General features: G+C 51.9%; 1 protein-coding gene across 6 annotated transcripts in view; it reads right to left on the reverse strand.

Moving 5' to 3' along the window:
* Positions 1 to 16,231, reverse strand: part of SCARB1 (scavenger receptor class B member 1) — a 67,219-nt gene that overhangs the window by 7,037 nt on the left and 43,951 nt on the right. For all 6 annotated transcript variants that reach the window (XM_031442498.2, XM_064481301.1, XM_031442496.2 and 3 more), the window contains 7 exons: positions 15,726 to 15,821; positions 14,298 to 14,413; positions 13,995 to 14,161; positions 8,301 to 8,419; positions 3,787 to 3,860; positions 1,217 to 1,268; positions 406 to 552 (listed from right to left, as the gene is read on the reverse strand). In XM_031442498.2, the coding sequence (XP_031298358.1) occupies positions 406 to 552; positions 1,217 to 1,268; positions 3,787 to 3,860; positions 8,301 to 8,419; positions 13,995 to 14,161; positions 14,298 to 14,413; positions 15,726 to 15,821 (771 nt within the window). The remainder of the gene's footprint in view (positions 1 to 405; positions 553 to 1,216; positions 1,269 to 3,786; positions 3,861 to 8,300; positions 8,420 to 13,994; positions 14,162 to 14,297; positions 14,414 to 15,725; positions 15,822 to 16,231) is intronic.

A 16,231-nucleotide genomic window follows, 5' to 3' on the forward strand; every position in this document is an offset into this window, starting at 1 on the left:
ACGCCAGCCCCCGTTCCCCACCCCGATCTCCAGAGCAGGGACTGCGTCTGCCTTGTTCACGGCTGTGTGCCCTGTACCTGCCAGAGCCTGGCACCCTGCAGCTGCTGATTTGATGAACAAACCATTCCAGTACCAGGTCTCATTATCCAAACGCCCCCTGCAGCCCCTCCGAGGGAGGGTCCCCAGGCCTCCCAGAATAGGCAGAAAAGTGATAACAGAAGACACAAGAGAGGCAAGGATGTAGCAACAGCTCCCAGGCCCCAGGCAGAGGCCGGGGACCAGGCTGAGGGTGTCTGTGGGCACAGCAGGAAGGGACGGTGCTGGGATCCGATCTGAGCCCCTCCTTCCCTCAAGCAGGCAAGCAAGGGGCCGCTCGGCCGGGGCCGCGCTCTGGCCAGCACCTACTTGGTTCCGGATTTGGTAGATGACGGGGATGAGCAGCAGGACGCAGCCCAGGGCAAGGAGGACGTACTGGGCATAATGCAGCACCTTGGGCATCAACACCAGCTGGGTGTAGAACGTCTGAAGGGTCTCACCCTCCATCGCCCCGCTCTGGGGAGGGAGAAGGGCAAACAAATGGACTGAAGCCACATGCTGTGAGCCTACGGTGCAGATGCCACCCCACGCCACGGCCCTCTGCCCTCCCCACTCTTCCCCATCTCGAGCCCACTGGCCAAAGTGTGTGATGGAACCTGCCAGTACCTCTATTTCCTCCAGGGCCACACAAGAGGACTACATTTCCCAGATGCCTTTGCAGATGGGCAAGCCCATGTGACCTGTTCTGGCCAATGGCATGTGGGCACAGTGATGTTACACCTTCCATGCCAGGCTCCCATGTGATTCTCTCTATCTCTTTCCCAATTTACAGAACAGAGACGGATTCTGAGCGTCTCAAGGAGGGCAGGAGCCTGGATGTACCTGAAAGACTGCGCGGGGCAGAGCTCCACCACCCTGCCAGCCCACATCAGACTGTGACGTGAGCAGGAAGTGAACCTGACATTCAGAGGTTGTACTGGCTGTTAGCTGACCCTGATTTAAAATGAGCGAGGCCAGAAGGAACCCTGAAAAGCTGGGAGAAAAGAAAGTCCAAGTGAAAAGCTGACACTCTGAAAACCAACTTCCCTTTGTCTCAGGAGAAGTGGTCACATGCGTTAACAAAATCACGGCGTCAGACACCACAGGTGCCTGGTACCCAGGGAGAGGGAGGCGGCCTTACCTCTCCAAACCACAGCAGTGGCAGGACCACCGGCTCGATCTTCCCGGTTTGTCTGGAAATAAGTGAGACCAAGCAAGTGAGAAGTTCTGTCGGGCTGTCTTAGATCAGACAACTCCGGGCCTGTGATCGAAGCCGCAGGGCCAGGAGGGGTTTGATTTTCAACGACTTAACTGGTGTGGCCTTGAGGAATGGGCATCTCCCGACCGGGAGCCACCTGACCATCTGACAGCACCTTTTTAAATGAAAAATTCACATTTCCTATGCAGTGGGGGCTGACCTAACTGATATCCACGCTTTTCTTTGAGAAACAGAACCCCAATTTTATTCAGGATGGTAATGCACCCAGCTAACAAAGACGGTTGATGCTGACCACCTGCTTTCCTTCGGGACGTCTGGAATCTAGTCCATGACCAGCCCGCAGTAAACACCCTGAATGCTGAGTCTCTACTGGGTGTCCCTAGTAGGGGACACTTCACATGTGTTGTCACAACTTGTCGCTGGGGGATTAAGCATGTCTGTGTGGCTCCCCGGGAGAGGGTTCTAGAAACCTGTGCCCGGTTCCCCCAGACTTCACCCCGCGAGCCCTCGGGGATGGTGGTAAGCACGGCTGTTAGATCACATCCCTTGAGACCGCCTACTTGCCCACGGGGGCAGCCAGGCAGCAACAGATGGGGACACAGAGGCCCAGAGAGGTCAGGGCAGGGGTGCACGGCCACCAGCAGGCAGAATCCAGCTGCCCAGATGGACAACTGGCTTGGGCAATGTTTGTCAAGAATCGAAATTAACTCCCAAACAGGTGAAAATTGAGAGGACAGGTGTTCAAATCCAGATTTTGAAAAGTGCATTTGCAAGTACACAGGATGGGGCCACCTTCCAGCCCACGTCCGCTGGTGCTGGACAGAGGCTGGCCCTCGGCCCCATCCCCACCCAGCCTGGCCGGCTCCTCTGTCTTAGTCACCTGCTGGCCCAGTGCGTCCGAGTCAGCAGGCCAGGTGCCGAGTCACGTGGGCCCCAGAGCTGGAGCCTGGGCAGCAGACGCCCAGTGCACACATGATTTCACCAGCCACAGATGCTTCAGGAACAAGTTCTCTGAGCGGTCCCAAAGCGTCAAAGTGAAAAGCTGGGGGGCGGGGAAGGTGAGCTGCTCTGATTATTCCCACGGCGCCCTCAGACAAAGTGTGCGTCTTTCCAGCTGAGAGGCGTCTCGCAAAGCCGAATAGATGCTCACATCCCTGCAGCCCAGGAATCTCTCCGGGGCGGGGGGGTGGGGGCAGTGTTTCTTTTAATGAAACGATTTCAAATATGCTAAGAACGGAGTGGGGAGGGTATAGCTAAGAGGCAGAGCGCGTGCTGAGTATGCATGAGGTTCTGGGTTCAATCCCCAATACCTCCATTAAAAAATAAATAAACCTAATTACCTACCCTCCCACACACAAAAAAATGACTTCATGCTACGAAGTACAAACCCTGACACAACCACCAATCAGTGCACTCCCTCACCCAGCTTAAATCATAATGCGATGCTCTAACAAGAGCTGGCGAGCATGTGGGACGCTGGCGCCCTCCCACGCGGCTGGCGGGGATGTGAAATGGCGCAGCCGCTCTGGCAAACAATCTGACAATTCCTCAAACACTTAGACATAGAGTCGCCATATGACCCTGCAATCTGCTCCAAGGTGTCTGCCCCAGAGAAACGAAAACAGACGTCCACACAGAAACTTCTACATGATTATTCATAGCAGCACTATGCATAACGGTGAAAAAGTAGACACAACCCAAATGTCCATCGACAGATGAATAAAAAACATGCTCTTTCCATATGATGGAATGTGATCCGGCCCTAAAAGAGGAGGGAAGCACTGACACGTGTTACCCCACGGATGAGCCTTGAAAACATCACGTGAAGTGAAAGAAGCCAGTCTTACGTTGTATGATTCGATTTACGTGAAATGTCCAGAAGAGGTAAGTCCGTAGGAACAGAAAGTAGATGAAGAGTTGCCTGGGGCTGAGGGAAACGGAGAGTGACTGCTAATGGGGCTGGGGTTTCTTTTGGGGGTTGAGGGAAATGTTCCAAAATTGACCGGGGTGATGGCTACACAACTCAGTGAATACGCTACAAATCACTGAATTGTGTATTTTTAAAGGCTGAGTTTTATACTATGTGAGTGAAATCTTGATAAAGCTGTTATTGAAAACTCAAAAAAAAAAAAAAAACCAGTGTTTAAAAAGATTCCTCCTGTGAAGTGAATTGTCACGCTTCAGAATGCCGTTTCCTGTTTCCATTTTCCAACACTTAGTTTTGTCGGGATTTAATGTTGAGTGGAAAACAGCTTGGATGGGAGGTTCTGACTAAGTTGGGGGACAAATGTCCGGAGAGAAGAAGGGGATTCTGGGCAGGGATGTCAGGATGTGGTTCGGAACTCAGCCCAGAGCTAAGACTGCCCCCCTCAGCGGGAAGATGGGCAGGGACCAGATTCCACATCCCTGAGGACCACCTCCCTCCTCCAGGCGCTGCTCAGTCCCTGATCTCTCAGCAGGCGAGGCGGCCCCGGCTCCCAGACCCCACTCACCCGATGCCTTTCACAGACTTTATGTAGAGGTTCAGCTGCAACTTGACAGAGCAGTTCATGGGGATCCCGGTGACCTGCAGCAACGAAGACAGTGAGGGGCCTGGCCTCCTTGGAGCCCCAGGGACACCTTCAAACACCCCCTCCCTGGTTCCACTCAAGAGGGTGTGGGTCCCAAATTAACCGCCCACCCGCTGGGGCTTCCCCTGCTCCCTCCAAGCCCTGCCGGGTCAACACGTGTTTCCCAAATGGGTCTTATGTCCACGCCCTCCAGGGCGCCCCTCTAAGAGAGCCAGCCTCTCTAAGTAGAAAAAACCCAGTCCTTTTGATCTGTCGGCTTCGACAATGCTTCCCCAAGAGCAGAATGACATTTTTTAGTCATTGCCCCTCCCACCACCCTTTAAATGAAAAAAAAAAAAAAAAAAAAAGGGTTTGCATGTTGATCAAGTCACTCTCTTCTCCACTTACCCTCATTCCCTCCCTACATCATGCCCACATTGTCTCAAAAAGAGGTCTCCACCAGGGAGCTTGTATATTATTTTTCCTTTTTTCTTGGGGGAGGATGGGTAATTAGGTTTGTTTATTTATTTGTTTATTTCTTAACAGAAGTACTGGGGATTGAACCCAGGACCTTGCGCATGCTAAGCACATGTCCTACCACTGGGCTATACCCTCCCCTCCACTTTCTGTGTCTCTTTAATACACCTACACCCAGTCTCCATTTCAACAGAGCTGGCCTCAGGCTCACAGCACTGGCAGACAAAGGTATTTTACAGAAAGCCTCGTAATGTTTTCCCTTGTGCTTATTTTGATGGTTGCCTTCTTTCATCTGCAGAAAATTTTAATTTCCAATTGGAGGTAGTGATCGAAAGCTTCCTCTGTGCAGGAATCTGTTTTTTTTTAATGAGATTGGTTTTTATTGAAGTACAGTCAGTTTACAATGTGTTGATCTCTGGTGTACAGCATAGTGTTTCAGTTACACACACACATACATATATTCCTTTTAATGAGATCATTTTTAAAGCAGTTAAGTCAATAACAGGAGAAGTCATACACATATATGACCAAAACCAGGAAGGTGTCTTCAGGATTAGGTCAGCAAATTAGAGGGGAAAGGACCCCAGGTTTGAGGTCAGTTTGCTGCTTCTTAGCTGAGATCCCTCCCATTATCTGGAAAAGGGAGACAATTTCTGCCAGGGCAAAAATAAGGGATGCAAGACAGCCACACTCGGGTATTTATTGGGCCATAAATGTGCCATCATCACATCCATCAGTGAGAAATGGCATTATCTTCCAACACAGCCCAGCCTCCCAAAGCCCTGGGGGGCCCCAGGGGCACGGAGGAGCTGGCCAAAGGCCATGCTCCCGTGATCCGGGGGAGTTTGAACTTGAGAACCTGGCGGGGCAGGAGTGAGGTCACCTGCGTGTGGAAGAGCGCGGACCTGGCAGCCCTGAGGCTGCCCTCCTCAGAAAGGTGGGCCCTTGGCTGCTGTCTGGGAGCCTGGATTTCACAAGGGCTCCCACCGCTCCCTGATGGATAAGAGGGGCTCACTGTGCCTGGACGGTCTGCACAGACAGCGTGGTTTATGCGGACACCTGCTTTCCTTCGGGGGGTCTGGAATTTGGGTCCATGCCAGGCACAGGGTGCCCACGTGACCAGCCCCCAATAAATATCTTGGGCACTGAGTCTCTCCTGGGCGTCCCAGGTAGAGGACACTTCATGCAGGAATGAAGTGTGTCCCGTGTGGCCCCTGGGAGGGGGCTCTGGAGACCGGTGTCTGGTTCCCCCGGACTTCACGCCCACATGCCTCTCCCCTTGCTGACTGTGCTGTACTACGGCAGGGCCATGAGACCACCGCGTGCTCACTCCCGGGAGGCCTCCAGCAAACCACCCCACGTGGGGTGGTCTTGGAGACCCGGACACACCCGCCACCCTCCTCTGCTCTCTGCGTTCTGGGATCTCCACTCGGGCTACATCCTTCCCAGGAAACGTGTGCCCCTCTCCTTGGCTCGTTTCTCCAGCTCCATCAGGCCACCTCTTTGCAGGCAAAGTCCCACTGGTCTCCCCTCACAACCCCCCCCCACCTCAAACAGAAATTTGCGCCTGTCACCACACCCTCCCGGGTTTCAGGAGCAGAAAAGTAGGCAGCAGGCATTCTGTTTCCCGGGCTAACGACATCAGAAACCAGCAAGTCGATCCCATGACCGTCCTCCCCAAAGCAGCAAAAACAACAACAAAAAAAACAAAGGCTGCTTCCTCCCCCGTCTGCCTCGTGCTGACCCAAAACGGGACGCAGGAGAAGACTGCTTGTGACTAGCCGATGGGCTGCTGCACAACTCCAGCCTCCCACACTTAACTGCCTGTTCTCAGTGTGGGAGGAAAAGAGAAAGTCCGCAGAGGACAATGGAAGTCACAGCGAGAACAGACAAGACCGTGCTCTTGCTGGAACTCCCAGGAGCCAGCAGACAGGGGGTGGGCAGTGAAACAGACGAACTGGAAGAGAAGCTGGAGAACCACTTGTTAGGTTTATAATAAAAACCTTTGAAAAATTAGTTAACAAAAACAGGCTCATGGACGTAGGAAACAAACTATGGTTACCAAAGGGGAAAGGGCAGGAGAGGGATAAATTAGTTGGGGATTAACAGACACACACGACTATATATAAAATAGATAAACAACAAGGACCTAGTATGTAGCACAGGGAACTAGGTTCAATTTCTTGTAATAATATATAATGGAAAAGAATCTGAAAAAAAAAATATATATATGTATGTATAGGTATAACTGAGTCACTCTGCTGTACATCTGAAACTAACATTGTACATCAACTATACTTCAGTAAAAAACAAAATTAAATAATAATAAAATAAGGAAATATGAGAAAAAAGAAAAAGGGAGGGTTAAAAGTTTAAGACAATACGGAAGAGCCTTAAGGTGTCGAACAATAAGGAATGAATTTAATATAGAACACATGATATAGGAATATTAATTGATTCTATCAATTTGATTAATTAATATTAACTATATGTTAACACAGGACAGAATGTAGTGGGCATCAGGAGACCTATGTTTGTAGTGCTAACATTTTAAATAGCTATAAATGGAGTATCACCTTTAAAAATTGTAAATCACTATACTATACAACTGTAACTTACATAATATTATACATCAACTGTACCTCAATTTTTTAAAAAGGCTACATACTCTATGCTTCCAACTATATGACATACATAAAAATATATACGTATATGTGTGAGTCACTTTGCTGTACACCTGAAACTAACATTGTAAATCAACTACACTTCAATAAACATTTTTTAAAAAAGACAGATGCAACTGAGTATTCAAGTTTAGAGAAAAAGCAAATCTTAAAATAATTAATTTTTTTAATTAAAAAAGGAGACCTATATTTGAATTCAGCCTTAGCCCTTCCTTATTCTCAATCACTCGTATCTCAGAAGATCCCACCTGTATTTCCTGAGACACTAGCACTTCTGTGCCCACTGCCAGAATTCATGCGATTAACGAGACAGAACAGACCCTCCCCTCGTGGAGCCAGGAACCCCATTTGCTAGCTGTTCCACTTAATCTACCTGGGCTGCAGGCTTCCCATCTGTAAAACGGGAGGAGCAATGCCCGCCTCCCAGGTTATTGTGAAAATGAACTGAGTGGGTGCGCGGGGAAGAATCTAGCTAGTGCCTGGAGCATGATGAGCCTTCTAGAAATGTCTGCTGGGTGTGAAGTGGGCGCAGTCACAGCTGACTTCACTGGCCTGGGTTTTTAGCGAGAAAAAGATAAAGAACTAGAAGGTGGAGGGCTGGGGGCTGGGGGCTGGGGGCCGGGTCAGTGGCCAAGGAACCGTGAGTGCACAGGACAATGGCACGGAACAGCATCGGGCAGAAGCGCTCCCTAAAAAGGCCTGTGGGGAAGACCACGAGTGTCCACTCAGGAAACACAAGCCCACAGAACTTTTTAGTCAGTGGTAGAAGCCACCAAGTCCAAATGGGGAACTCTGCAGTGAACGGAGGCACGGGGAGGAGCAGCAAAGGGCTAAAGACATGCCCTCGGCGGGGTCGCACGTACAGCCCTGATACCCTCCTGGTCCCTGTTTATAGACAGAACATCGCGTGGGCCAGTTCCCCAGAACCCAGTTTATCTGCAAGAGATCCCGGGCTCTTGCCGGTGCCTAAAGATCTTTATGGTAATGTTGGCACAGCCAGAGGGCTGCCTCTGGCTAATTTGCAGGCTGATAATTCCTAATTAATTTACTGTCTTATGGTCCTTTTATAGAGGCAATTCCCTTATAAAGAGACAATGAAGTCCTTGAACTATGGAGTCGGGGCAAACTTTGATGGCTTGATAGCCCAGATGGTATCAATGCCAAAGAAACGCAGGTTCCCCATCACCTCCCACCTGGAACACCTTGGTGCCTGGCGTAGGGGTGGGGAAGGGGGGCCCAAGTGCACCAAACAGAAACCCCCACCGCCCACCCACAGGCTGCCAGGCCCCTGCTCACCGGGTGGATGTCCAGGAACAAAGAATGCTCTTCTGGGTTAGGGTGGAGGCCAGACACTGCCTCTGCCAGGACTGGGTCAGCGTTGTAGAAGTGAGGATGGGAGAGAAACAAGGGTGCATCTGGAAGGCAGATGGGCAGAGAGGGGGTGTCAGACAAAGAGAGTGTGTCGGCACGTGCGGAGACGGGCTCAGGTCAGGCCCTAGCTGGGCACAGGGGGTTGTGCAATGAGGAAACACAGCCACTGCCTGCAGTGCACTCCTCCCCAGCCCCGGGATGATGACAAGGTGCAAACAACAATAACTAGACAGAAAGAATTTATTCCGTCCATAAATATGTACCAAGTGCCCAAGAGGCACCAGGCACTGGAGTCCAGCAAGCCACAAGCTCGGACAAGCCAGAGGAACGGGAAAGCAGGAGCTTCTGCTTCTGGCAGGAGAGACCAAAGGAAAGAACAGAAGATGGCTCCAAGATGCCGGGCAGAGGAGGCCAGAGGACGGCATTCCAGCTGGAAGGGATGACAGAAGCAACGGCAGGGAGGTGGGAAATGGACAGCACATGTGGAGCAGGCAGTGTGTGGAGGGGAGTTAGGGGAGCTGAGGATAGGAAGACTTGAACTTGGGTGAGAGGAGGGGCGTCTGGATTGCCACACCAAGCAGCCCAGACTGTGTTCTGCAGGCAACGTGGCAATGATCAGAGATGCTCAGGAGATGCTCAGGTGTGCACATCGCAGCCAGGCCTCCCTAACGGCCACGGGAGCAGAGGAGATACCTCTTTGCTCCTTCTCCCCCCGCAGCTGGTCTGCGGGACGGACGCCAACGTGTGAGAACGGGGCCTGACCCAGGTCCCTCTGAGTGAGCAGTTCACACCCGGTTACTTGAGGCCGAATCTCTCCATCAACCGACCGACCAAGGCAAACCCCAGGGCATCCTCGTGTGCTCAGGACAACACACAACTGGCCTGATGTTCAACAAGGTAACGAGGGAAGGGATGAGCCTCTCTCGAAAAATCACAAGGGTCCAGAACAGGCACATCACAGAGATAGAATGCAGACCGGTGGGGGCAGGGCTGGGGGAGGAGGGGTGGGGTGTGAGTGCTAATGGTACGGGGTCTCCTCTTGGGATGATGACAATGTTCTGGAACTAGACCGCGGGGGTGGCCACACGTTTCCAATGTCCTACATGCCACTGAATTGTGCACTTGAAATGGTTCATTTTATGTTACGCAAACTTCACCTCGATACGAGAAAAAGAAAGACAGAAAAAACAAACCCACGAGGTCGCCTTCCCTAAAACCAGCAGCCCATCTTCTCCCAGCCAGGTGACCGGCATTCCTGTTCATGTGTGTCTGACAGCCTCAAATGCCTAGATTCTTTCCGCCTTCCTTAGCAAAGCCAAGCACTGGCTTGAAATAAAAGCTGGGGTTCTACTGCTGTCTGACTTCATTTTCCCCAGAGTCCTTTAACATTCGTTGCTTTAATGTGTCTCAGCATGAATTTATTCACCCCAGGATCTCTCCAACATTGCGGTGTCTGGATATCCCTTGCGCTGTTCTGTAACGTGTCTCTTTGAAGGAACTGCCATGACTTTCTCAAATAGTTATATTTTAAAGGAGGAGCTTTCTATCTCAGGCGTCAGAACACCTGAGATAGAAACACCTGCCAGAATTAGAAAACAAATACACGAATAAACACAAGGGAACCACTGAACATTGTACATTCAAATGAGATGCTGTTACTTACACAAGGCTTTGACTCTGAGACTTGCTCTATCTCCATTAAAAAGAGAAACAGATGAATGTTAGAAAGGCATTCGAGCTCTCTTAGTGCTAATGGAGACTTCCTCTTGGAGGGAGAGATCAGAAGGACAGAAAGAGAATGGAACACAAAAGCCCTCTCTCACCAGGTAAATCAGTGTTACTTAAAGTTGCCTCCTTGGACCTCTGAAGCCATCTTGAGCGCCTCCAGAAACCACATCCCACAATTTCCCCATTTCCCATCCTCCCATCTCCAACATGAAAGGAGATCAGCAGAGCAAACACAAGGACCCCCTTTCCCTCTGTAAGGGAAGTGGTCACCAACCCAGGCCCTTGAAGGTGGTGAATCCCAAATAAGCCCCATCCTCCTCCAAGGCCAGGGGAGACTGAAGCGGGCCGGACCAATCTGACACCACCTGCCTTTGCTTCAGACATCATGCCTGTCTAGTTTGTTTGTTTTCTTTAACGGCGCACATGCATGCATGTGCGCCGTTAAATTAATTTCTTATCTTCAGATAAAATGCCACAGAAATACAGACATAGCTGCACCAAAAGACATGGAAGAGAATGCTCCTAGCAGCACCAGGGTAATGAGCAGCGAGCGGAACCCTGGGTGCCCATGAACAATTTCTATTTTATTTCCAAACAGACTGGGAGCGACAGCGCCCAGGTAATAAGTGGTAATTAATTTATAGTTTTATGGCACATCCAACCAGATCTAATTACCCAGGATCACAACAGATTATGATTAAAGGGCTCCACTGAGCAAGTCTAAGGGCCTCACACAGTGTGGAGGTTGGAGGAGAGAATGTTCTCTGGGTCCAAGAAATTTTCAAGGCCCAGAAAGGGAAATGTGTGGCTATTTCTTATCTTCAGATAAAATGCCATAGAAGTACGGACACAAGTGAACCAAAAGACGTGGGAGAGACCGTTCCTAGCAGCCCTGGGGTAACAGGCAGCAAATGGGACCTCGGACATCTGTGATCAACAGGAGGGGTAAGGAAAGGCAGGCGCGGCCCCGCTGTGGAGTATTATACAGCCATGAAGAGCACGCCCACAACGACAGGGATGGACCTCCCCAGTGCGAAAACGGGCGGAAGAGGCCAGAAAAAGAGAAAAGAGGAGTAGATGCTTTACGATTCCATTCACATAAAGACCAAAGGCAGGCAAAGCAGAGGCTCTGGAAGTCAGGCCCATGACCGGGAGGGGCCACGGGGCACCCAGCACCACTCCTGCTCCTGCTCTCTTTCTCCATCACTTTGTGGAATTCCACACTGCACGTCACTTGGGCATCTCTGTGCACATGTCTATTTCAAAGTAAAAGAAAAAACTTTATTTACATAATACATAAGTAATCCCCTTGCACTTTTGAAGTACCTTTGGCACATGCGCTAAGATGAGGCAGTGTGATTTTCACCCCTAGCCCTCGGTGGTGTGCGGACACGTCTCTGCCTGCCCAGCATCCATCCTTTCTCTGGGAACCTACACCCCGATTAAGCCCCTCCCCTGCTCTGTGGGTGGGGCCAGCATCTGACACAGCCTGGCCAATCAGCAGAGCCCACTTGGCCACTGATTGGGTCCCAGCTGGCCATGTGATGCAAAGCAGACCAATCGGAGCAAACCCTGGGACTTCCACTGGGGTGAGGAGGACCCAGTTGCCCCCTTTTTGCAGGACCCAGAGCTGGGAGGAGGTGGGCCTGCAGCCACGAGGGGAGAGCCTGCCAGGCAGCAAAGCCAGCCCAGAAGAAAACCGAACTGGCACAGGGCGAAAGAAAGAACTGAACAAATCGGGGACAAGGGTAGGAGGGCCAGAAAAGGCCATGACAGAGGTGGGCATTTCCAGGCCCCAGTTTGAAACCTTTCGCCCACTTGTCCTGAACTTGGGGAAACCGTCCAACCTGCTGATCGTCCTTCCTCCCAACCCTGCTGCAGACGACCCCTCCCCAATCCCCATCTTCAGCTGGAAATGTGGCTCCAACCAAACAGGCCCCAAGAGGCAAGAGCAAGAAAGATGAGGGGTGGCTTCTTGTCCTACCGGCTGTGTGAGCTCGGTCACATCCCAGCCTTGAGCCTCAATTTCCCAAGTGCAGGATACACCACACATTAATATGTTCAAATACTGTGTTGAGTACCCACTATATACTGGGCGCAGGTCTAGAAGCTGACAGAGCCCTGCCTACAGTGGTTACAGTCCCGTGAGACAGACAAGAAGTAAAATAAAATGCACAGTCAGCGATTTCAGGGAGCGATTAGCACCAGGAAGACAATAAAGGGTGAAGGGACAGAGAGCAGCTGAGGGAGGGGAGGGCAGCTTTAGAACGAGAAATCAGAGCAGGCCTCCTGGAGGAGGTGGCATTTGAACAGATCAAGAGGAGGTAAGGGAACGATCCACAAAGATCCACATGGATGCCTGGGGAACAGCCGATGCAAAGGTCCTGAGGTGGGGCCAAACTTGATATATTCTAGCAACAGAGAGAAGGCAGCAGTGCTAGCTAAAGAATAGTCAGTGGGGAAGGTACAGGAAGAAATGACATCAGAGAGGCCAGCAGAGGCTGGATCCTGACAGCCCCGAGGCCACGCTAAGAGCTGCACTATACACACTCACGGGGGGCTGTCAGACATCTGAAGCAAAGGGTTGGGTGGCAATTCCCGTTTTTGAAAGGTCCCCTGGGCTGCTCTCTGGAACAGGATCCAACAATGAAAACGTTCTGTTTTCTCTGTCCATCCCACACGGTGGTCACTGGGCACGTGTGGGTGGGGACCGTCTGAAAAGTGTCCAGGGAGACTAAGGTGCTGCGTTTTAAATTTGATTTCATTCAAACCAATCTGAATTTAAATAGCCACATGAGGCCAGCGGTGACCGCACTGGACAGTCTGGGGAACAGAGCGGGCGCAGGGCGGCAGCCACGCAGGAGGAGGCCCGACTGGAGGGGCCTGGCCCATGAGGCGGCCGGGGAACGGGAGACAGGAAGGACCTGGGACTTGATCTGGAGGCAGGACCCACGGGGCTTGCTGTGACCGGATGAGCGTCAGGAGAGGGGACTCGAGCTGACATCCAAGTGTCCAAGTTGAGCGTGAGGTGGGGGCGTCTCAGGGACCAGCCCACAACTGGAAAACACTCATGGTGCTGGACAGTCTGCCAGCGCCAGTGACCACACCCAGGCCTGCAGCTGTCCCCACTGAACCAGGGTTCACGGAACCAGCGGGCCGCTGCTAGCTTCTTTCCCTCCCCAGATGGGCTGAAAGGTCCTCTCCAAGAAGCCTCGTGTCGTGGCGTGGAGGGCAGAGCAATGTCCTTGCCAGAGAGGCCCACGTCCTAATCTCCAGAATCTGCAAATAAACTAGGTCACCCAGCAAAGGGAATTACGGCCGCAGGGGGCTGATGGCTGCTAACTAATCAGCTTAAAACAGGGACCGTGGCCTAGATTACCCAGGGGACCCCGGCAGAGACTTCAGGGCACTTAAAACCGGAAGAGGGAAGCAGAAGAGGGTCAGAAGAAGAGATGCAGCCACAGGAGTCAGAGAGCTGTGGTGTCCCTGGTTTTGAAGACAGAGGAAGGGAACCCTGCGCAAGGAATTCTAGAAGCTGAAAAAGGCAAGAAAACGGATTCTCCCCTCCAGCCTCCAGAAAGGAATGCAGCCTACTGCCACCTGGCTCTGAGCCTGGAGAGGCCTGGGTTGGACTTCTGAACCACAGGACTGCTTAAGATAATACATTTGTGCCATCCTCAGCCACCATGTTGTGGGAATTTGTTACGACAGCAACTGATGGACATGGCGGTTTTTTTCTCAGGTTATCTTTTTGCCGCTCTCATTATCTCTGGCCTAATGGGATTATCAAGAGTACAGAGGCCAGAAATTAAGCAGGTAGCATTGGGGGCAGATACGCCCTGCCTCGAGCCGCGCGCTCCCGCCCGCTGTCCCGTCGGGGACGGCACGTACTGAACCTGCAGGTGCTGACGTTCTGAATTCCCGACTCCATGCACGGGCAGAAGCCCTCGTTGGGCGGGTAGACGGTCCCGTTGGCGAACAGGGTGTTGGGAGCCACGAAGCGAAAAGTGGGGATGCCTTCAAACACGCCCTCCTCCTTGTAGACTAGCTTCATGGACCTGCGACCAAAGAGGATTCAAGGTGACGCCAAGGGCCAGCGGACACACGGAGAGCCAGGTGCTTTCCCAGTATAAGCCAAAAGCCACTTGGCGGGTTTCCCAGGAGGCCCAGAAGGTCCCGTGTCAGGGCGATTACCGGCAGGCGTCAGGGCTGTAGAATTCCAGGGAGGATTCTGGAGTCATAAATGGGGCCCACATCTGCCCGGAAGTTCCATTAATCATGTTGCACTGATCCGAATGCCAGAAGTTGACCTGCGGGGAAGCATTTAGATACGCCCACTTAGTTGAGCAAGGCCTCCTACAGAGATGCTCTTGGGCGCTGCCCCCCCCCCCCGACTCGGAGCTGTCACAGGCCAGGTGCCCTTGGGGACGTCACCACCCAACTGACAGTTTCCTCCGAGAGGCGGCCTGGCATGGCGGGAGGAGGGCAGGCTGTGTAGACAGACAGCCAGAGAAACCGTCGACGACAGCTCCCCACTCCCTAACTGTGAATGTGCTACTTTGCTGGGGACTCAGTTACTGCATCTGTAAAATGGGCCTGTTGCGCACATGTCCAAGGAGCACAGGGACATCCTCACCTCTCAGAGAGGAAGTCACCAGATACTTCCTAAAAACAGGTCAAATTAGAAGGTAGCACAGTATGTAAAAGGATTAGAATCATAATGTGGCCACCAGGAGATCTCAGAACAGGAGGTACCTCTGGGGAGTGAGAGCCGGACAGAAAAAAAACAGACTTCTCACTTTCTACCCCTCTGTCCTAACAGAAGAGTTTTAGTCACGTGTACACTTTTATATTGAAAAAGCAAGCCAAAGAGAATTTCAGTAGTGCCCGTTCGGAATGGTTATTACTGGTTGCAAATGATTATCCTGCCACTCTGGGCACCAAGGGGATGTAATCTGTCCCCAGCCCTCAGGTCTTTGCAGTCATCACCCTGGTGAGCATTTGGAAGGTGGGCACCACCGCTGTGCATTTTCACGCACGGTGAGGAAAGGCCACGAAGGTGAAGAAAGCAAGCTTGCAAAGCAGTGCACGTAATACGACTTCATTCTGTTCCAAGAAGGAAAAAACCACCCATGCTAATGGATAAGAACAGACCCCAGTCCTGGTAACTGTGGGTTTCCTCCCCGATTCCGGTGGGGGGGGGGCTGGAAGCGTGAAGGAGTACAAAGTGCACTTTATTTCTATCCTTTTATTTTTTAATGTGATGTCTCCCTGCGTTTCTAGTGTAATTTATTTTTTACTCAATAATCTTTTAATACAATGGATGGCTATATTATCAGTGTAATATTTTGGAAGCATTCTTGTAAAAGAAGCACCAAAGGAAAGAAAGAATTCAGTTCCTAGCATACACTAGGTGCTAACTAAGTAGTTCCAGGCCTCACCCACTCATCCGGAACCAAGAGCCAGCTGAGGCTTAGGCAAAGGTAAAATCCCCAGCTCTGAAGGCGTCCTCCCTCACGGATGTGATCGCTCCCCGAGTTTTAGGAGCAAGAAGAGGCACCGGGAAGGGCAGCCCCTGCCTCCCACCCAGCCCCTGGGCAGGACGGCTCCTCCTGCCCTCACCTTGCTGACCCCGTTCCACTTGTCCACGAGGTGGATCCTGCTGAAGTTCTGGACGCCCGTGAACACGGTGAAGAGCCCAGAATTGGAGTTGTTGAGCTGCAGACGACGGCAGAGAATGGCATCTTTAAGCCTCAGGATGGAGGCCAAGGACCCCGGGGGGCCAGCACCCAAGCCCGCCCGCTCAGTCACAGGCTGCTCCCCCCCTCACCCGGGGGACAGGGGCCGCGTTTTCTTGTTCACCGCTGCACCTGAGGGTCAAGAGGACGAGGACCCGGGAGCTTTCTAGGAGAGACACTCCCCTGAGGACAGCATCCCTTGGAGAAAGCGTCCCACCTTCCCTTCCCACCTCTGGGAGAGTCTGGTTCTCTTCCCATGTAAATGGTACAGCCACCCCCCCCCCCCCCGCCGCAATGTGAAATAAACCATGGCCAAGTGACTTCTTCGACAGTGAAAATGATAGATAAAAAAGCAGCGGAAGTGGCATGTCAGCTCTGGGTGGGAGCTTT

The sequence above is a fragment of the Camelus dromedarius genome, chromosome 31, assembly GCF_036321535.1.
Source record: "Camelus dromedarius isolate mCamDro1 chromosome 31, mCamDro1.pat, whole genome shotgun sequence".
NCBI classification, from domain to species: domain Eukaryota; kingdom Metazoa; phylum Chordata; class Mammalia; order Artiodactyla; family Camelidae; genus Camelus; species Camelus dromedarius.